The 18,504-nt window shown below is 46.1% G+C and overlaps 1 protein-coding gene across 1 annotated transcript in view; it reads right to left on the bottom strand.

Annotated features, from left to right (window-relative positions):
* tenm1 (teneurin transmembrane protein 1) overlaps positions 1-18,504 on the bottom strand; it is a 244,532-nt gene that overhangs the window by 91,236 nt on the left and 134,792 nt on the right. Inside the window, exon 10 of the mRNA XM_036937297.1 lies at positions 18,204-18,398. Coding sequence (XP_036793192.1) covers positions 18,204-18,398 — 195 coding nt within the window. The remainder of the gene's footprint in view (positions 1-18,203; positions 18,399-18,504) is intronic.

The following is an 18,504-nucleotide window of genomic DNA, read 5'->3' as shown; positions in this document are numbered from 1 at the left end:
TGGGGTAGGTTCTGACACAAAACATCCCCATCACATCTTTCCTCTATGGGTAGGTAGGGTAGGTACTGACATAAAACATCCCCATCACATCTTTCCTCTATGGGTAGGTAGGGTAGGTACTGCCACAAAACATTCCCTCACAACTTTCCTCTATGGGTAGGTAGGGTAGGTACTGACATAAAACATCCCCATCACACCTTCCTATATTGGTAGGTACTGCCACAAAACATCCCCATCACATCTTTCCTCTATGGGTAGGTAGGGTAGGTACTGCCACAAAACATTCCCTCACTACTTTCCTCTATGGGTAGGTAGGGTAGGTACTGACATTAAACATCCCCATCACACCTTCCTATATTGGTAGGTACTGACACAAAACATTCCCTCACAACTTTCCTCTATGGGTAGGTAGGGTAGGTCCTGACATAAAACATCCCCATCACACCTTCCTATATTGGTAGGTACTGACACAAAACATTCCCTCACAACTTTCCTCTATGGGTAGGTAGGGTAGGTACTGACATAAAACATCCCCATCACACCTTCCTATATTGGTAGGTACTGCCACAAAACATTCCCATCACACCTTCCTATATTGGTAGGTACTGACATAAAACATCCCCAACACATCTTTCCTCTATGGGTAGGTAGGGTAGGTACTGACACAAAACATCCCCATCACATCTTTCCTCTATGGGTAGGTGGGGTAGGTTCTGACACAAAACATCCCCATCACATCTTTCCTCTATGGGTAGGTAGGGTAGGTACTGACATAAAACATCCCCATCACACCTTCCTATATTGGTAGGTACTGCCACAAAACATTCCCTCACAACTTTCCTCTATGGGTAGGTAGGGTAGGCACTGACATAAAACATCCCCATCACACCTTCCTATATTGGTAGGTACTGCCACAAAACATCCCCATCACATCTTTCCTCTATGGGTAGGTAGGGTAGGTACTGCCACAAAACATTCCCTCACTACTTTCCTCTATGGGTAGGTAGGGTAGGTACTGACATAAAACATCCCCATCACACCTTCCTATATTGGTAGGTACTGACACAAAACATTCCCTCACAACTTTCCTCTATGGGTAGGTAGGGTAGGTACTGACATAAAACATCCCCATCACACCTTCCTATATTGGTAGGTACTGGCACAAAACATTCCCATCACACCTTCCTATATTGGTAGGTACTGACATAAAACATTCCTGTCACATCTTTCCTCTATGGGTAGGTAGGGTAGGTACTGACACAAAACATCCCCATCACATCTTTCCTCTATGGGTAGGTGGGGTAGGTTCTGACACAAAACATCCCCATCACATCTTTCCTCTATGGGTAGGTAGGGTAGGTACTGACATAAAACTTCCCCATCACACCTTCCTATATTGGTAGGTACTGCCACAAAACATTCCCTCACAACTTTCCTCTATGGGTAGGTAGGGTAGGCATTGACATAAAACATCCCCATCACACCTTCCTATATTGGTAGGTACTGCCACAAAACATCCCCATCACATCTTTCCTCTATGGGTAGGTAGGGTAGGTACTGCCACAAAACATTCCCTCACAACTTTCCTCTATGGGTAGGTAGGGTAGGTACTGACATAAAACATCCCCATCACACCTTCCTATATTGGTAGGTACTGACACAAAACATTCCCTCACAACTTTCCTCTATGGGTAGGTAGGGTAGGTACTGACATAAAACATCCCCATCACACCTTCCTATATTGGTAGGTACTGCCACAAAACATTCCCATCACACCTTCCTATATTGGTAGGTACTGACATAAAACATCCCCAACACATCTTTCCTCTATGGGTAGGTAGGGTAGGTACTGACACAAAACATCCCCATCACATCTTTCCTCTATGGGTAGGTGGGGTAGGTTCTGACACAAAACATCCCCATCACATCTTTCCTCTATGGGTAGGTAGGGTAGGTACTGACATAAAACATCCCCATCACATCTTTCCTCTATGGGTAGGTAGGGTAGGTACTGCCACAAAACATTCCCTCACAACTTTCCTCTATGGGTAGGTAGGGTAGGTACTGACATAAAACATCCCCATCACACCTTCCTATATTGGTAGGTACTGCCACAAAACATCCCCATCACATCTTTCCTCTATGGGTAGGTAGGGTAGGTACTGCCACAAAACATTCCCTCACTACTTTCCTCTATGGGTAGGTAGGGTAGGTACTGACATTAAACATCCCCATCACACCTTCCTATATTGGTAGGTACTGACACAAAACATTCCCTCACAACTTTCCTCTATGGGTAGGTAGGGTAGGTCCTGACATAAAACATCCCCATCACACCTTCCTATATTGGTAGGTACTGACACAAAACATTCCCTCACAACTTTCCTCTATGGGTAGGTAGGGTAGGTACTGACATAAAACATCCCCATCACACCTTCCTATATTGGTAGGTACTGCCACAAAACATTCCCATCACACCTTCCTATATTGGTAGGTACTGACATAAAACATCCCCAACACATCTTTCCTCTATGGGTAGGTAGGGTAGGTACTGACACAAAACATCCCCATCACATCTTTCCTCTATGGGTAGGTGGGGTAGGTTCTGACACAAAACATCCCCATCACATCTTTCCTCTATGGGTAGGTAGGGTAGGTACTGACATAAAACATCCCCATCACACCTTCCTATATTGGTAGGTACTGCCACAAAACATTCCCTCACAACTTTCCTCTATGGGTAGGTAGGGTAGGCACTGACATAAAACATCCCCATCACACCTTCCTATATTGGTAGGTACTGCCACAAAACATCCCCATCACATCTTTCCTCTATGGGTAGGTAGGGTAGGTACTGCCACAAAACATTCCCTCACTACTTTCCTCTATGGGTAGGTAGGGTAGGTACTGACATAAAACATCCCCATCACACCTTCCTATATTGGTAGGTACTGACACAAAACATTCCCTCACAACTTTCCTCTATGGGTAGGTAGGGTAGGTACTGACATAAAACATCCCCATCACACCTTCCTATATTGGTAGGTACTGGCACAAAACATTCCCATCACACCTTCCTATATTGGTAGGTACTGACATAAAACATTCCTGTCACATCTTTCCTCTATGGGTAGGTAGGGTAGGTACTGACACAAAACATCCCCATCACATCTTTCCTCTATGGGTAGGTGGGGTAGGTTCTGACACAAAACATCCCCATCACATCTTTCCTCTATGGGTAGGTAGGGTAGGTACTGACATAAAACTTCCCCATCACACCTTCCTATATTGGTAGGTACTGCCACAAAACATTCCCTCACAACTTTCCTCTATGGGTAGGTAGGGTAGGCATTGACATAAAACATCCCCATCACACCTTCCTATATTGGTAGGTACTGCCACAAAACATCCCCATCACATCTTTCCTCTATGGGTAGGTAGGGTAGGTACTGCCACAAAACATTCCCTCACAACTTTCCTCTATGGGTAGGTAGGGTAGGTACTGACATAAAACATCCCCATCACACCTTCCTATATTGGTAGGTACTGACACAAAACATTCCCTCACAACTTTCCTCTATGGGTAGGTAGGGTAGGTACTGACATAAAACATCCCCATCACACCTTCCTATATTGGTAGGTACTGCCACAAAACATTCCCATCACACCTTCCTATATTGGTAGGTACTGACATAAAACATCCCCAACACATCTTTCCTCTATGGGTAGGTAGGGTAGGTACTGACACAAAACATCCCCATCACATCTTTCCTCTATGGGTAGGTGGGGTAGGTTCTGACACAAAACATCCCCATCACATCTTTCCTCTATGGGTAGGTAGGGTAGGTACTGACATAAAACATCCCCATCACATCTTTCCTCTATGGGTAGGTAGGGTAGGTACTGCCACAAAACATTCCCTCACAACTTTCCTCTATGGGTAGGTAGGGTAGGTACTGACATAAAACATCCCCATCACACCTTCCTATATTGGTAGGTACTGCCACAAAACATCCCCATCACATCTTTCCTCTATGGGTAGGTAGGGTAGGTACTGCCACAAAACATTCCCTCACTACTTTCCTCTATGGGTAGGTAGGGTAGGTACTGACATTAAACATCCCCATCACACCTTCCTATATTGGTAGGTACTGACACAAAACATTCCCTCACAACTTTCCTCTATGGGTAGGTAGGGTAGGTACTGACATAAAACATCCCCATCACACCTTCCTATATTGGCAGGTACTGCCACAAAACATTCCCATCACACCTTCCTGTATTGGTAGGTACTGACATAAAACATTCCTGTCACACCTTTCCTCTATTGGTAGGTACAGACACAAAACATCCCCATCACACCTTTCCTCAATGGGTAGGGTCACAAAACATCCCCCTCACACCTTTTGTCTATGGGTAGGGTCTGAAACAAAACATTCCCTCACAACTTTCCTCTATGGGTAGGTAGGGTAGGGTCTAAAACAAAACATTCCCTCACAACTTTCCTCTATGGGTAGGTAGGATAGGTACTGACATAAAATATTCCTGTCACACCTTTCCTCTATTGGTAAGTACAGACACAAAACATCTCTGTCACATCTTTCCTCTATGGGTAGGTAGGGTAGGTACTGCCACAAAACATTCCCTCACAACTTTCCTCTATGGGTAGGTAGGGTAGGTACTGACATAAAACATCCCCATTACACCTTCCTATATTGGTAGGTACTGACACAAAACATTCCCATCACACCTTCCTATATTGGTAGGTACTGCCACAAAACATTCCCTCACAACTTTCCTCTATGGGTAGGTAGGGTAGGTACTGACATAAAACATCCCCATCACACCTTCCTATATTGGTAGGTACTGACACAAAACATTCCCATCACACCTTCCTATATTGGTAGGTACTGCCACAAAACATTCCCTCACAACTTTCCTCTATGGGTAGGTAGGGTAGGTACTGACACAAAACATCCCCATCACACCTTCCTATATTGGTAGGTACTGACACAAAACATTCCCTCACAACTTTCCTCTATGGGTAGGTAGGGTAGGTGCTGCCACAAAACATTCCCGTCACACCTTCCTATATTGGTAGGAACTGCCACAAAACATTCCTGTCACACCTTCCTATATTGGTAGGTACTGCCACAAAACATTCCCGTCACACCTTCCTATATTGGTAGGTACTGACATAAAACATTCCTGTCACACCTTCCTCTATTGGTAGGTACTGCCACAAAACATTCCCGTCACACCTTCCCTCTATTGGTAGGTACTGCCACAAAACATTCCCGTCACACCTTCCTATATTGGTAGGTACTGACATAAAACATTCCTGTCACACCTTCCTCTATTGGTAGGTACTGCCTCAAAACATTCCCGTCACACCTTCCTCTATTGGTAGGGTCACAAAACATCCCCCTCACACCTTTTGTCTATGGGTAGGGTCTGAAACAAAACATTCCCTCACAACTTTCCTCTATGGGTAGGTAGGGTAGGGTCTAAAACAAAACATTCCCTCACAACTTTCCTCTATGGGTAGGTAGGGTAGGGTCTGAAACAAAACATTCCCTCACAACTTTCCTCTATGGGTAGGTAGGATAGGTACTGACATAAAATATTCCTGTCACACCTTTCCTCTATTGGTAAGTACAGACACAAAACATCTCTGTCACATCTTTCCTCTATGGGTAGGTAGGGTAGGTACTGCCACAAAACATTCCCTCACAACTTTCCTCTATGGGTAGGTAGGGTAGGTACTGACATAAAACATCCCCATTACACCTTCCTATATTGGTAGGTACTGACACAAAACATTCCCATCACACCTTCCTATATTGGTAGGTACTGCCACAAAACATTCCCTCACAACTTTCCTCTATGGGTAGGTAGGGTAGGTACTGACATAAAACATCCCCATCACACCTTCCTATATTGGTAGGTACTGACACAAAACATTCCCATCACACCTTCCTATATTGGTAGGTACTGACACAAAACATTCCCATCACACCTTCCTATATTGGTAGGTACTGACACAAAACATTCCCTCACAACTTTCCTCTATGGGTAGGTAGGGTAGGTACTGACACAAAACATCCCCATCACACCTTCCTATATTGGTAGGTACTCACACAAAACATTCCCTCACAACTTTCCTCTATGGGTAGGTAGGGTAGGTGCTGCCACAAAACATTCCCGTCACACCTTCCTATATTGGTAGGAACTGCCACAAAACATTCCCGTCACACCTTCCTATATTGGTAGGTACTGACATAAAACATTCCCGTCACACCTTCCTCTATTGGTAGGTACTGCCACAAAACATTCCCGTCACACCTTCCCTCTATTGGTAGGTACTGCCACAAAACATTCCCGTCACACCTTCCTATATTGGTAGGTACTGACATAAAACATTCCTGTCACACCTTCCTCTATTGGTAGGTACTGCCACAAAACATTCCCGTCACACCTTCCTCTATTGGTAGGTACTGCCACAAAACATTCCCGTCACACCTTCCTATATTGGTAGGTACTGACATAAAACATTCCTGTCACACCTTTCCTCTATTGGTAGGTACTGACATAAAACATTCCTGTCACACCTTTCCTCTATTGGTAGGTACTGACATAAAACATCCCCCTCACACCTTTTGTCTACGGGTAGGGTCTGAAACAAAACATTCCTTCACAACTTTCCTCTATGGGTAGGTAGGGTAGGTACTGCCACAAAACATTCCCGTCACACCTTCCTCTATTGGTAGGTACTGCCACAAAACATTCCCGTCACACCTTCCTATATTAATAGGTACTGCCACAAAACATTCCCGTCACACCTTCCTATATTGGTAGGTACTGACATAAAACATTCCCGTCACACCTTCCTATATTGGTAGGTACTGCCACAAAACATTCCCGTCACACCTTCCTATATTGGTAGGTACTGTGTCACACCCTGGTCAAAGTATTTTGTGTTTATCTTTATTTATTTGGTCAGGCCAGGGTGTGGCATGGGTTTTTGTATGTGGTGTGTATGTATGGGGATTGTAGCTAGTGGGGTGTTCTAGCTAAGTCTATGGCTGTCTGAAGTGGTTCTCAATCAGAGGCAGGTGTTTATCGTTGTCTCTGATTGGGAACCATATTTAGGCAGCCATATTCTTTGAGTTTGTCGTGGGTGATTGTCCTTAATGTCATTGTTCTGTGTTAGGATACACAAGTATAGGCTGTTTCGGGTTTTGTTAAGTTTATTGTTTTGGTAGTGTTTAGTGTGTTAATTCATTAAACATGGATTGCAATAGACACGCCGCATTTTGGTCCGACTCTCCTTCTCATATAGAAAACCGTTACAGAATCACCCACCACAAAGGGACCAAGCAGCGTGTCAACAGGCAAGAACAGCCCAAAGTGGAGTACAATATGGACTATACTTCTTGGGAGGAGATAGACAGGTGGGCGGTCGACCCAGGGAGAGTGCCGGAGCCCGCCTGGGATTCGATGGAGCAGTGCGCGGAAGGATATAGGAGAATGGAGTTTGCGAAGCAAGCAAGGCGGCGCGGACGGAGGCCCCATAGTCAGCCCCAAAAATTTCTTGGGGGGGGGCTCAGGGAGAGTGTGGCAGAGTCAGGAGCCAGACCTGAGCCAACTCTCCCTGTTTATCGTGAGGAGCCAAGGAGGAGACCAGAACCAGAGCCGGTGTTGGAGGTGAGCGAAACAGAGACTGTGAAGGAGTTAATGGGGAAATTGGAGGAGAGAGAAATGAGGGAGTTGCTGTGTTGGTGTTTTAAACATGGAATTCGCCCGACGGAGCGTGTCGGGGATTTGATGGCACCTGGGTCAGCGCTCCATACTCGTCCTGAGGTGCGTGTTAGTCGGCTGGTGAAGATGGTGCCAGTCTCACGTACCAGGCCTCCTGTGCACCTCCCTAGCCTTGCACGTCCTGTGCCAGCACCGCTCTCAAGATCTCCAGTACGCCTTCACGGTCTAACCCATCCTGTGCCACCTCCACACCCCAGCCCTCCGGTAGCAGCTCCCCGCACCAGGCTTCCTGTGCGTGTCCTCGGCCCAGTACCACCAGTGCCAGCACCACGCATCAGGCCTACAGTGCGCCTCGCCTGTCCAGCGCTGTCGGAGCCCTCCTCCTCTCCAGCGCTGTCGGAGTCTCCCGCCTGTTTAGCGCTGTTAGAGCCTTCCTTCTCTACAGCGCTGCCGGAGTCTCCCGCCTGTTCAGAACTGCCAGTTTGCAAAGAGCTGCCAGTTTGCAAAGAGCTGCCAGTTAGCATAGAGCTGCCAGTTAGCATAGAGCTGCCAGTTAGCATAGAGCTGCCAGTTAGCATAGAGCTGCCAGTTAGCATAGAGCTGCCAGTTAGCATAGAGCTGCCAGTTAGCATAGAGCTGCCAGTCTGCAAGGAGCTGCCAGTCTGCAAGGAGCTGCCAGAGCTGCCTGTCTGCAGGATGCCGCCAAAGCTGCCAGTCTGCAAGGAGCCGCCAGAGCTGCCAGTCTGCAAGGAGCCGCCAGAGCTGCCAGTTAGCATGGAGCAGCCAGGGCCGCCAGTTAGCATGGAGCAGCCAGGGCCGCCAGTCAGCATGGAGCAGCCAGGGCCGCCAGTCAGCATGGAGCAGCCAGGGCCGCCAGTCAGCATGGAGCAGCCAGTCAGCATGGAGCAGCCAGTCAGCATGGAGCAGCCAGAGCAGCCAGTCAGCATGGAGCAGCCAGAGCTGCCAGTCAGCATGGAGCAGCCAGTCAGCATGGAGCAGCCAGAGCTGCCAGTCATCATAGAGCAGCCAGTCAGCATGAAGCAGCCAGAGCAGCCAGTCAGCATGGAGCAGCCAGAGCTGCCAGTCAGCATGGAGCAGCCAGAGCTGCCAGTCAGCATGGAGCAGCCAGTCAGCATGGAGCAGCCAGTCAGCATGGAGCAGCCAGAGCAGCCAGTCAGCATGGAGCAGCCAGAGCTGCCAGTCGACCAGACTCTTCCAGATCTGCCAGTCGACCAGACTCTTCCAGATCTGCCAGTCGACCAGACTCTTCCAGATCTGCCAGTCGACCAGACTCTTCCAGATCTGCCAGTCGACCAGACTCTTCCAGATCTGCCAGTCGACCAGACTCTTCCAGATCTGCCTGTCGACCAGACTTTTCCAGATCTGCCAGTCAGCCAGGATCTGCCAGTCAGCCAGGATCTGGTAGATTCATCAACCTGCCTGAGCTTCCTCTCACTCCTGAGCTTCCTCTCACTCCTGAGCTTCCTCTCACTCCTGAGCTTCCCCTCAGTTCCGAGCTGCCTCAGTCCCGAGCTGCCCCTCAGTCCCGATCTGCTCCTCAGTCCAGTGGGGTTCTGGGTGAGGACTACTAGGCCATGGTCGGCGGCGAGGGTGGACTATCCAGGGACGCGAGGAGAAGGGACTAAGACATTGATTGAGTGGGGTCCACGTCCCGCGCCGGAGCCGCCACCATGGACAGACGCCCACCCGGACCCTCCCTATTGTTTTGAGGTGCGTTCGGGAGTCCGCACCTTAGGGGGGGGGTTCTGTCACACCCTGGTCAAAGTATTTTGTGTTTATCTTTATTTATTTGGTCAGGCCAGGGTGTGGCATGGGTTTTTGTATGTGGTGTGTATGTATGGGGATTGTAGCTAGTGGGGTGTTCTAGCTAAGTCTATGGCTGTCTGAAGTGGTTCTCAATCAGAGGCAGGTGTTTATCGTTGTCTCTGATTGGGAACCATATTTAGGCAGCCATATTCTTTGAGTTTGTCGTGGGTGATTGTCCTTAATGTCCTTAATGTCATTGTTCTGTGTTAGGATACACAAGTATAGGCTGTTTCGGGTTTTGTTAAGTTTATTGTTTTGGTAGTGTTTGTGTTTAGTGTGTTAATTCATTAAACATGGATTGCAATAGACACGCCGCATTTTGGTCCGACTCTCCTTCTCATACAGAAAACCGTTACATACTGCCACAAAACATCATTGTCACACCTTTCCTCTATGGGTAGGTAAGGTAGCAGTGACACAAAACATCCCCATCACATCTTTCCTCTATGGGTAGGGACACAAAACATCCCCATCACATCTTTCCTCTATGGGTAGGGACACAAAACATCCCCATCACATCTTTCCTCTATGGGTAGTGACACAAAACATCCCCATCACATCTTTCCTCTATGGGTAGGGACACAAAACATCCCCATCACATCTTTCCTCTATGGGTAGGGACACAAAACATCCCCATCACATCTTTGCTCTATGGGTAGGTAGGGTAGGTACTGACACTAAACATCCCCATCACATCTTTCCTCTATGGGTAGGGACACAAAACATCCCCATCACATCTTTCCTCTATGGGTAGGTGGGGTAGGTTCTGACACAAAACATCCCCATCACATCTTTCCTCTATGGGTAGGTAGGGTAGGTACTGACATAAAACATCCCCATCACACCTTCCTATATTGGTAGGTACTGCCACAAAACATTCCCTCACAACTTTCCTCTATGGGTAGGTAGGGTAGGCACTGACATAAAACATCCCCATCACACCTTCCTATATTGGTAGGTACTGCCACAAAACATCCCCATCACATCTTTCCTCTATGGGTAGGTAGGGTAGGTACTGCCACAAAACATTCCCTCACTACTTTCCTCTATGGGTAGGTAGGGTAGGTACTGACATTAAACATCCCCATCACACCTTCCTATATTGGTAGGTACTGACACAAAACATTCCCTCACAACTTTCCTCTATGGGTAGGTAGGGTAGGTACTGACATAAAACATCCCCATCACACCTTCCTATATTGGTAGGTACTGGCACAAAACATTCCCATCACACCTTCCTATATTGGTAGGTACTGACATAAAACATTCCTGTCACATCTTTCCTCTATGGGTAGGTAGGGTAGGTACTGACACAAAACATCCCCATCACATCTTTCCTCTATGGGTAGGTGGGGTAGGTTCTGACACAAAACATCCCCATCACATCTTTCCTCTATGGGTAGGTAGGGTAGGTACTGACATAAAACATCCCCATCACACCTTCCTATATTGGTAGGTACTGCCACAAAACATTCCCTCACAACTTTCCTCTATGGGTAGGTAGGGTAGGCATTGACATAAAACATCCCCATCACACCTTCCTATATTGGTAGGTACTGCCACAAAACATCCCCATCACATCTTTCCTCTATGGGTAGGTAGGGTAGGTACTGCCACAAAACATTCCCTCACAACTTTCCTCTATGGGTAGGTAGGGTAGGTACTGACATAAAACATCCCCATCACACCTTCCTATATTGGTAGGTACTGCCACAAAACATCCCCATCACATCTTTCCTCTATGGGTAGGTAGGGTAGGTACTGACACAAAACATCCCCATCACATCTTTCCTCTATGGGTAGGTGGGGTAGGTTCTGACACAAAACATCCCCATCACATCTTTCCTCTATGGGTAGGTAGGGTAGGTACTGACATAAAACATCCCCATCACACCTTCCTATATTGGTAGGTACTGCCACAAAACATTCCCTCACAACTTTCCTCTATGGGTAGGTAGGGTAGGTACTGACATAAAACATCCCCATCACACCTTCCTATATTGGTAGGTACTGCCACAAAACATTCCCATCACACCTTCCTATATTGGTAGGTACTGACATAAAACATCCCCAACACATCTTTCCTCTATGGGTAGGTAGGGTAGGTACTGACACAAAACATCCCCATCACATCTTTCCTCTATGGGTAGGTGGGGTAGGTTCTGACACAAAACATCCCCATCACATCTTTCCTCTATGGGTAGGTAGGGTAGGTACTGACATAAAACATCCCCATCACACCTTCCTATATTGGTAGGTACTGCCACAAAACATTCCCTCACAACTTTCCTCTATGGGTAGGTAGGGTAGGCACTGACATAAAACATCCCCATCACACCTTCCTATATTGGTAGGTACTGCCACAAAACATCCCCATCACATCTTTCCTCTATGGGTAGGTAGGGTAGGTACTGCACAAAACATTCCCTCACTACTTTCCTCTATGGGTAGGTAGGGTAGGTACTGACATTAAACATCCCCATCACACCTTCCTATATTGGTAGGTACTGAAACAAAACATTCCCTCACAACTTTCCTCTATGGGTAGGTAGGGTAGGTACTGACATAAAACATCCCCATCACACCTTCCTATATTGGTAGGTACTGGCACAAAACATTCCCATCACACCTTCCTATATTGGTAGGTACTGACATAAAACATTCCTGTCACATCTTTCCTCTATGGGTAGGTAGGGTAGGTACTGACACAAAACATCCCCATCACATCTTTCCTCTATGGGTAGGTGGGGTAGGTTCTGACACAAAACATCCCCATCACATCTTTCCTCTATGGGTAGGTAGGGTAGGTACTGACATAAAACTTCCCCATCACACCTTCCTATATTGGTAGGTACTGCCACAAAACATTCCCTCACAACTTTCCTCTATGGGTAGGTAGGGTAGGCATTGACATAAAACATCCCCATCACACCTTCCTATATTGGTAGGTACTGCCACAAAACATCCCCATCACATCTTTCCTCTATGGGTAGGTAGGGTAGGTACTGCCACAAAACATTCCCTCACAACTTTCCTCTATGGGTAGGTAGGGTAGGTACTGACATAAAACATCCCCATCACACCTTCCTATATTGGTAGGTACTGACACAAAACATTCCCTCACAACTTTCCTCTATGGGTAGGTAGGGTAGGTACTGACATAAAACATCCCCATCACACCTTCCTATATTGGTAGGTACTGCCACAAAACATTCCCATCACACCTTCCTATATTGGTAGGTACTGACATAAAACTTCCCCAACACATCTTTCCTCTATGGGTAGGTAGGGTAGGTACTGACACAAAACATCCCCATCACATCTTTCCTCTATGGGTAGGTGGGGTAGGTTCTGACACAAAACATCCCCATCACATCTTTCCTCTATGGGTAGGTAGGGTAGGTACTGACATAAAACATCCCCATCACACCTTTCCTCTATGGGTAGGTAGGGTAGGTACTGACATAAAACATCCCCATCACATCTTTCCTCTATGGGTAGGTAGGGTAGGTACTGCCACAAAACATTCCCTCACAACTTTCCTCTATGGGTAGGTAGGGTAGGTACTGACATAAAACATCCCCATCACACCTTCCTATATTGGTAGGTACTGCCACAAAACATCCCCATCACATCTTTCCTCTATGGGTAGGTAGGGTAGGTACTGCCACAAAACATTCCCTCACTACTTTCCTCTATGGGTAGGTAGGGTAGGTACTGACATTAAACATCCCCATCACACCTTCCTATATTGGTAGGTACTGACACAAAACATTCCCTCACAACTTTCCTCTATGGGTAGGTAGGGTAGGTACTGACATAAAACATCCCCATCACACCTTCCTATATTGGCAGGTACTGCCACAAAACATTCCCATCACACCTTCCTGTATTGGTAGGTACTGACATAAAACATTCCTGTCACACCTTTCCTCTATTGGTAGGTACAGACACAAAACATCCCCATCACACCTTTCCTCAATGGGTAGGGTCACAAAACATCCCCCTCACACCTTTTGTCTATGGGTAGGGTCTGAAACAAAACATTCCCTCACAACTTTCCTCTATGGGTAGGTAGGGTAGGGTCTAAAACAAAACATTCCCTCACAACTTTCCTCTATGGGTAGGTAGGGTAGGGTCTGAAACAAAACATTCCCTCACAACTTTCCTCTATGGGTAGGTAGGATAGGTACTGACATAAAATATTCCTGTCACACCTTTCCTCTATTGGTAAGTACAGACACAAAACATCTCTGTCACATCTTTCCTCTATGGGTAGGTAGGGTAGGTACTGCCACAAAACATTCCCTCACAACTTTCCTCTATGGGTAGGTAGGGTAGGTACTGACATAAAACATCCCCATTACACCTTCCTATATTGGTAGGTACTGACACAAAACATTCCCATCACACCTTCCTATATTGGTAGGTACTGCCACAAAACATTCCCTCACAACTTTCCTCTATGGGTAGGTAGGGTAGGTACTGACATAAAACATCCCCATCACACCTTCCTATATTGGTAGGTACTGACACAAAACATTCCCATCACACCTTCCTATATTGGTAGGTACTGACACAAAACATTCCCATCACACCTTCCTATATTGGTAGGTACTGACACAAAACATTCCCTCACAACTTTCCTCTATGGGTAGGTAGGGTAGGTACTGACACAAAACATCCCCATCACACCTTCCTATATTGGTAGGTACTGACACAAAACATTCCCTCACAACTTTCCTCTATGGGTAGGTAGGGTAGGTGCTGCCACAAAACATTCCCGTCACACCTTCCTATATTGGTAGGCACTGCCATAAAACATTCCTGTCACACCTTCCTATATTGGTAGGTACTGCCACAAAACATTCCCGTCACACCTTCCTATATTGGTAGGTACTGACATAAAACATTCCCGTCACACCTTCCTCTATTGGTAGGTACTGCCACAAAACATTCCCGTCACACCTTCCCTCTATTGGTAGGTACTGCCACAAAACATTCCCGTCACACCTTCCTATATTGGTAGGTACTGACATAAAACATTCCTGTCACACCTTCCTCTATTGGTAGGTACTGCCACAAAACATTCCCGTCACACCTTCCTCTATTGGTAGGGTCACAAAACATTCCCTCACAACTTTCCTCTATGGGTAGGTAGGATAGGTACTGACATAAAATATTCCTGTCACACCTTTCCTCTATTGGTAAGTACAGACACAAAACATCTCTGTCACATCTTTCCTCTATGGGTAGGTAGGGTAGGTACTGCCACAAAACATTCCCTCACAACTTTCCTCTATGGGTAGGTAGGGTAGGTACTGACATAAAACATCCCCATTACACCTTCCTATATTGGTAGGTACTGACACAAAACATTCCCATCACACCTTCCTATATTGGTAGGTACTGCCACAAAACATTCCCGTCACACCTTCCTATATTGGTAGGTACTGACATAAAACATTCCCGTCACACCTTCCTATATTAATAGGTACTGCCACAAAACATTCCCGTCACACCTTCCTATATTGGTAGGTACTGACATAAAACATTCCCGTCACACCTTCCTATATTGGTAGGTACTGCCACAAAACATTCCCGTCACACCTTCCTATATTGGTAGGTACTGCCACAAAACATCATTGTCACACCTTTCCTCTATGGGTAGGTAAGGTAGCAGTGAAACAAAACATCCCAGTCACACCTTTCCCATGGGTAGTTACTGACAAAAAAACATCCCCATCATATCTTTCCTCTATGGGTAGACAGGGACACAAAATATCCCCGTCACACCTTTCTTCTATGGGTACGTTCTGAAACAAAACATTCCCGTCACACCTTTCCTCTATGGTTAGGTAGGGTAGGTTGTTACTCAAAATATCTCCATCCCACCTTTCCTATATGGGTAGGTTGGGTAGGTACTAACACAAAGCATCCCCATCAAACTTCCTCTATGGGTAGGTTCTGACACAAAACATCCAAGTCACACCTTTCCTCTATGGGTAGATACTGACACTAAACATCTCTGTAACACCTTTCCGCTATGGGTAGGTTCTGACACAAAACATCCCCATCACACCTTTCCTCTATGGGTAGGTTCTGACACATAACATCCATGTCACACCTTTCATCTATGGGTAGGTGGATAGATACTGACACAAAACATCCCCATCACACCTTTCCTCTATGGGTAGGTTCTGACACATAACACCCCTGTCACACTTTTCATCTATGGGTATGTGGATAGATACTGACACAAAACATCTCCATCACACCTTTCCTCTATGGGTAGATCCTGACACAAAACATCCCCATCACACCTTTCCTCTATGGGTAGATCCTGACACAAAACATCCCCATCACACCTTTCCTCTATGGGTAGGTACTGACACAAAACATCCCTGTCACACTTTTTCTCCACAGGGAAGGTGGATAGATACGGACACAAAACATCTCCATCACACCTTTCCTCTATGGGTAGATCCTGACACAAAACATCCCAATCACACCTTTCCTCTATGGGTAGATACTAACACAAAACATCCCCATCACACCTTTCCTCTATGGGTAGATCCTGACACAAAACATCCCCATCACACCTTTCCTCTATGGGTAGATCCTGACACAAAACATCCCCATCACACCTTTCCTCTATGGGTAGGTACTGACACAAAACATCCCTGTCACACTTTTTCTCCACAGGGAAGGTGGATAGATACTGACACAAAACATCCCAATCACACCTTTCCTCTATGGGTAGATACTAACACAAAACATCCCCATCACACCTTTCCTCTATGGGTAGATCCTGACACAAAACATCCCCATCACACCTTTCCTCTATGGGTAGGTACTGACACAAAACATCCCTGTCACACTTTTTCTCCACAGGGAAGGTGTATAGATACTGACACAAAACATCTCCATCACACCTTTCCTCTATGGGTAGATCCTGACACAAAACATCCCAATCACACCTTTCCTCTATGGGTAGGTACTGACACAAAACATCCCCGTCACACCTTTCCTATATGGGTAGGTCCTGACACAAAACATCCCTGTCACACCTTTCCTCTATGGGTAGGTTCTGACACAAACATCCTAGTCACACCTTTCCTCTATGGGTAGGTTCTGACACAAACATCCTAGTCACACCTTTCCTCTATGGGTAGGTTCTGACACAAACATCCTAGTCACACCTTTCCTCTATGGGTAGGTTCTGACACATAACATCCTAGTCACACCTTTCCTCTATGGGTAGGTTCTGACACATAACATCCCTGTCACACATTTCCTCTATTGGTAGGTAGGGTAGGTACTGACACAAAACATTCCCATCACACCTTGACTCTATGGGTAGGTACTGACACAGAACATCCCCATCACACCTTTCCTCTACGGGTAGGTACTGACACAGAACATCCCCATCACACCTTTCCTCTACGGGTAGGTACTGACACAGAACATCCCCATCACACCTTCCCTCTATGGGTAGGTTCTGACACAGAACATCCCCATCACACCTTTCCTCTACGGGTAGGTACTGACACAGAACATCCCCATCACACCTTTCCTCTACGGGTAGGTCCTGACACAGAACATCCCCATCACACCTTTCCTCTATGGGTAGGTCCTGACACAAAACATCCCCATCACACCTTTCCTCTATGGGTAGGTCCTGACACAAAACATCCCCATCACATCTAGCTGATTTAACACATTGTCTGTGTACTTCTGTGGTGTGTATTCTAACAGTGTCACTGCAACCTTTCGAGAACATCGTGTCCAAGCAGTGAATGGTTTATTACTGAGAACCCATCGCACCGTGAGCAAAACATGTCCACCACAAAAAATAACATTGAAACCTCTGCAGCTTTCACACATGATTCTCATAAAGACTGAACAACATGTCTGAAGCTAATTGATCACATTTAGTTGTGATACACTTCAGAACAACCCCACCCCCCCCAACTAATGCACACTACAAAAAAGAAAAAAGAAAAATCTATGCAGTGTTAACCACAGTAATTACCACAATGCTTGCAGGCTAGATCCTAGTCACAGGCTCATTGACTCAAGGTTATTCTCTAGCACGGATATCTCAGACAAAGCCAATAATTACCACTGGGTACAACTACCTTAGGACAATCAATTGATTTGGCTGCTTCATGTATAAGCATTCCTCATGACGTGCATGAAAAGCAGGGAGTGGCTATGTGTGTGTGTGTGTAGAGGATAATCTATTTGATCAATCTGTTTTTGCACACAAAAACTCTCTCCATAATTAAAATGATGTGAGAGGAGGATACTGGATGTATTGTTGCTGTGGTTAAATAGTAATCAGACAATCTATCAGACAGTTTGGTGTGTGTCAAAAACCCAACAACAAACAGAATACTGGTTTGGTTAGTGGCTAAGAGCCCTGAACTAACAACGAGTGGCTTTTCCGGTAACAAAAAAAAATGATGTGGCATGCTTCTGTTGTTGCACTCTTGGATAAGGGATGCACCAAACCAAACCCCCTTGGCTAGGCTAAATTCAGCTGTATCCTATGTCTATCCCTATTCCTGTGTAAATAGTGATAATGATTATTATTAGAATAGGACCCTTGCCTTGTTCACAGTTGTTGCCCTTATAGGCAGGGCTGCACATACAGATGCCATTGACACAGGTGCCGTGGTTGGAGCAGGTGGGATCGATGCACTGGTCCTCCTGGATGTCACACTCTGGGCCCTTCCAGCCCGGGTGACACTGGCAGTAACCTTTCTCATAATCTCCATTGCCACTGCACAGGACAGGACAGGAGTCTGGAAGAAAAAAGACAGTACAGCAGCCCTTTAGAAATACTGTGGTGGAAAGAAAATACTTTGGTTTGTTATCATTCAAAACCTTAACTAAAAACTGGTTGTTATC

Source organism: Oncorhynchus mykiss, chromosome 12 (assembly GCF_013265735.2).
Source record: "Oncorhynchus mykiss isolate Arlee chromosome 12, USDA_OmykA_1.1, whole genome shotgun sequence".
Lineage (NCBI taxonomy): Eukaryota > Metazoa > Chordata > Actinopteri > Salmoniformes > Salmonidae > Oncorhynchus > Oncorhynchus mykiss.
Note: the sequence above shows the minus strand (reverse complement) of the source record. Positions and strands in the feature narration are given on the sequence as shown.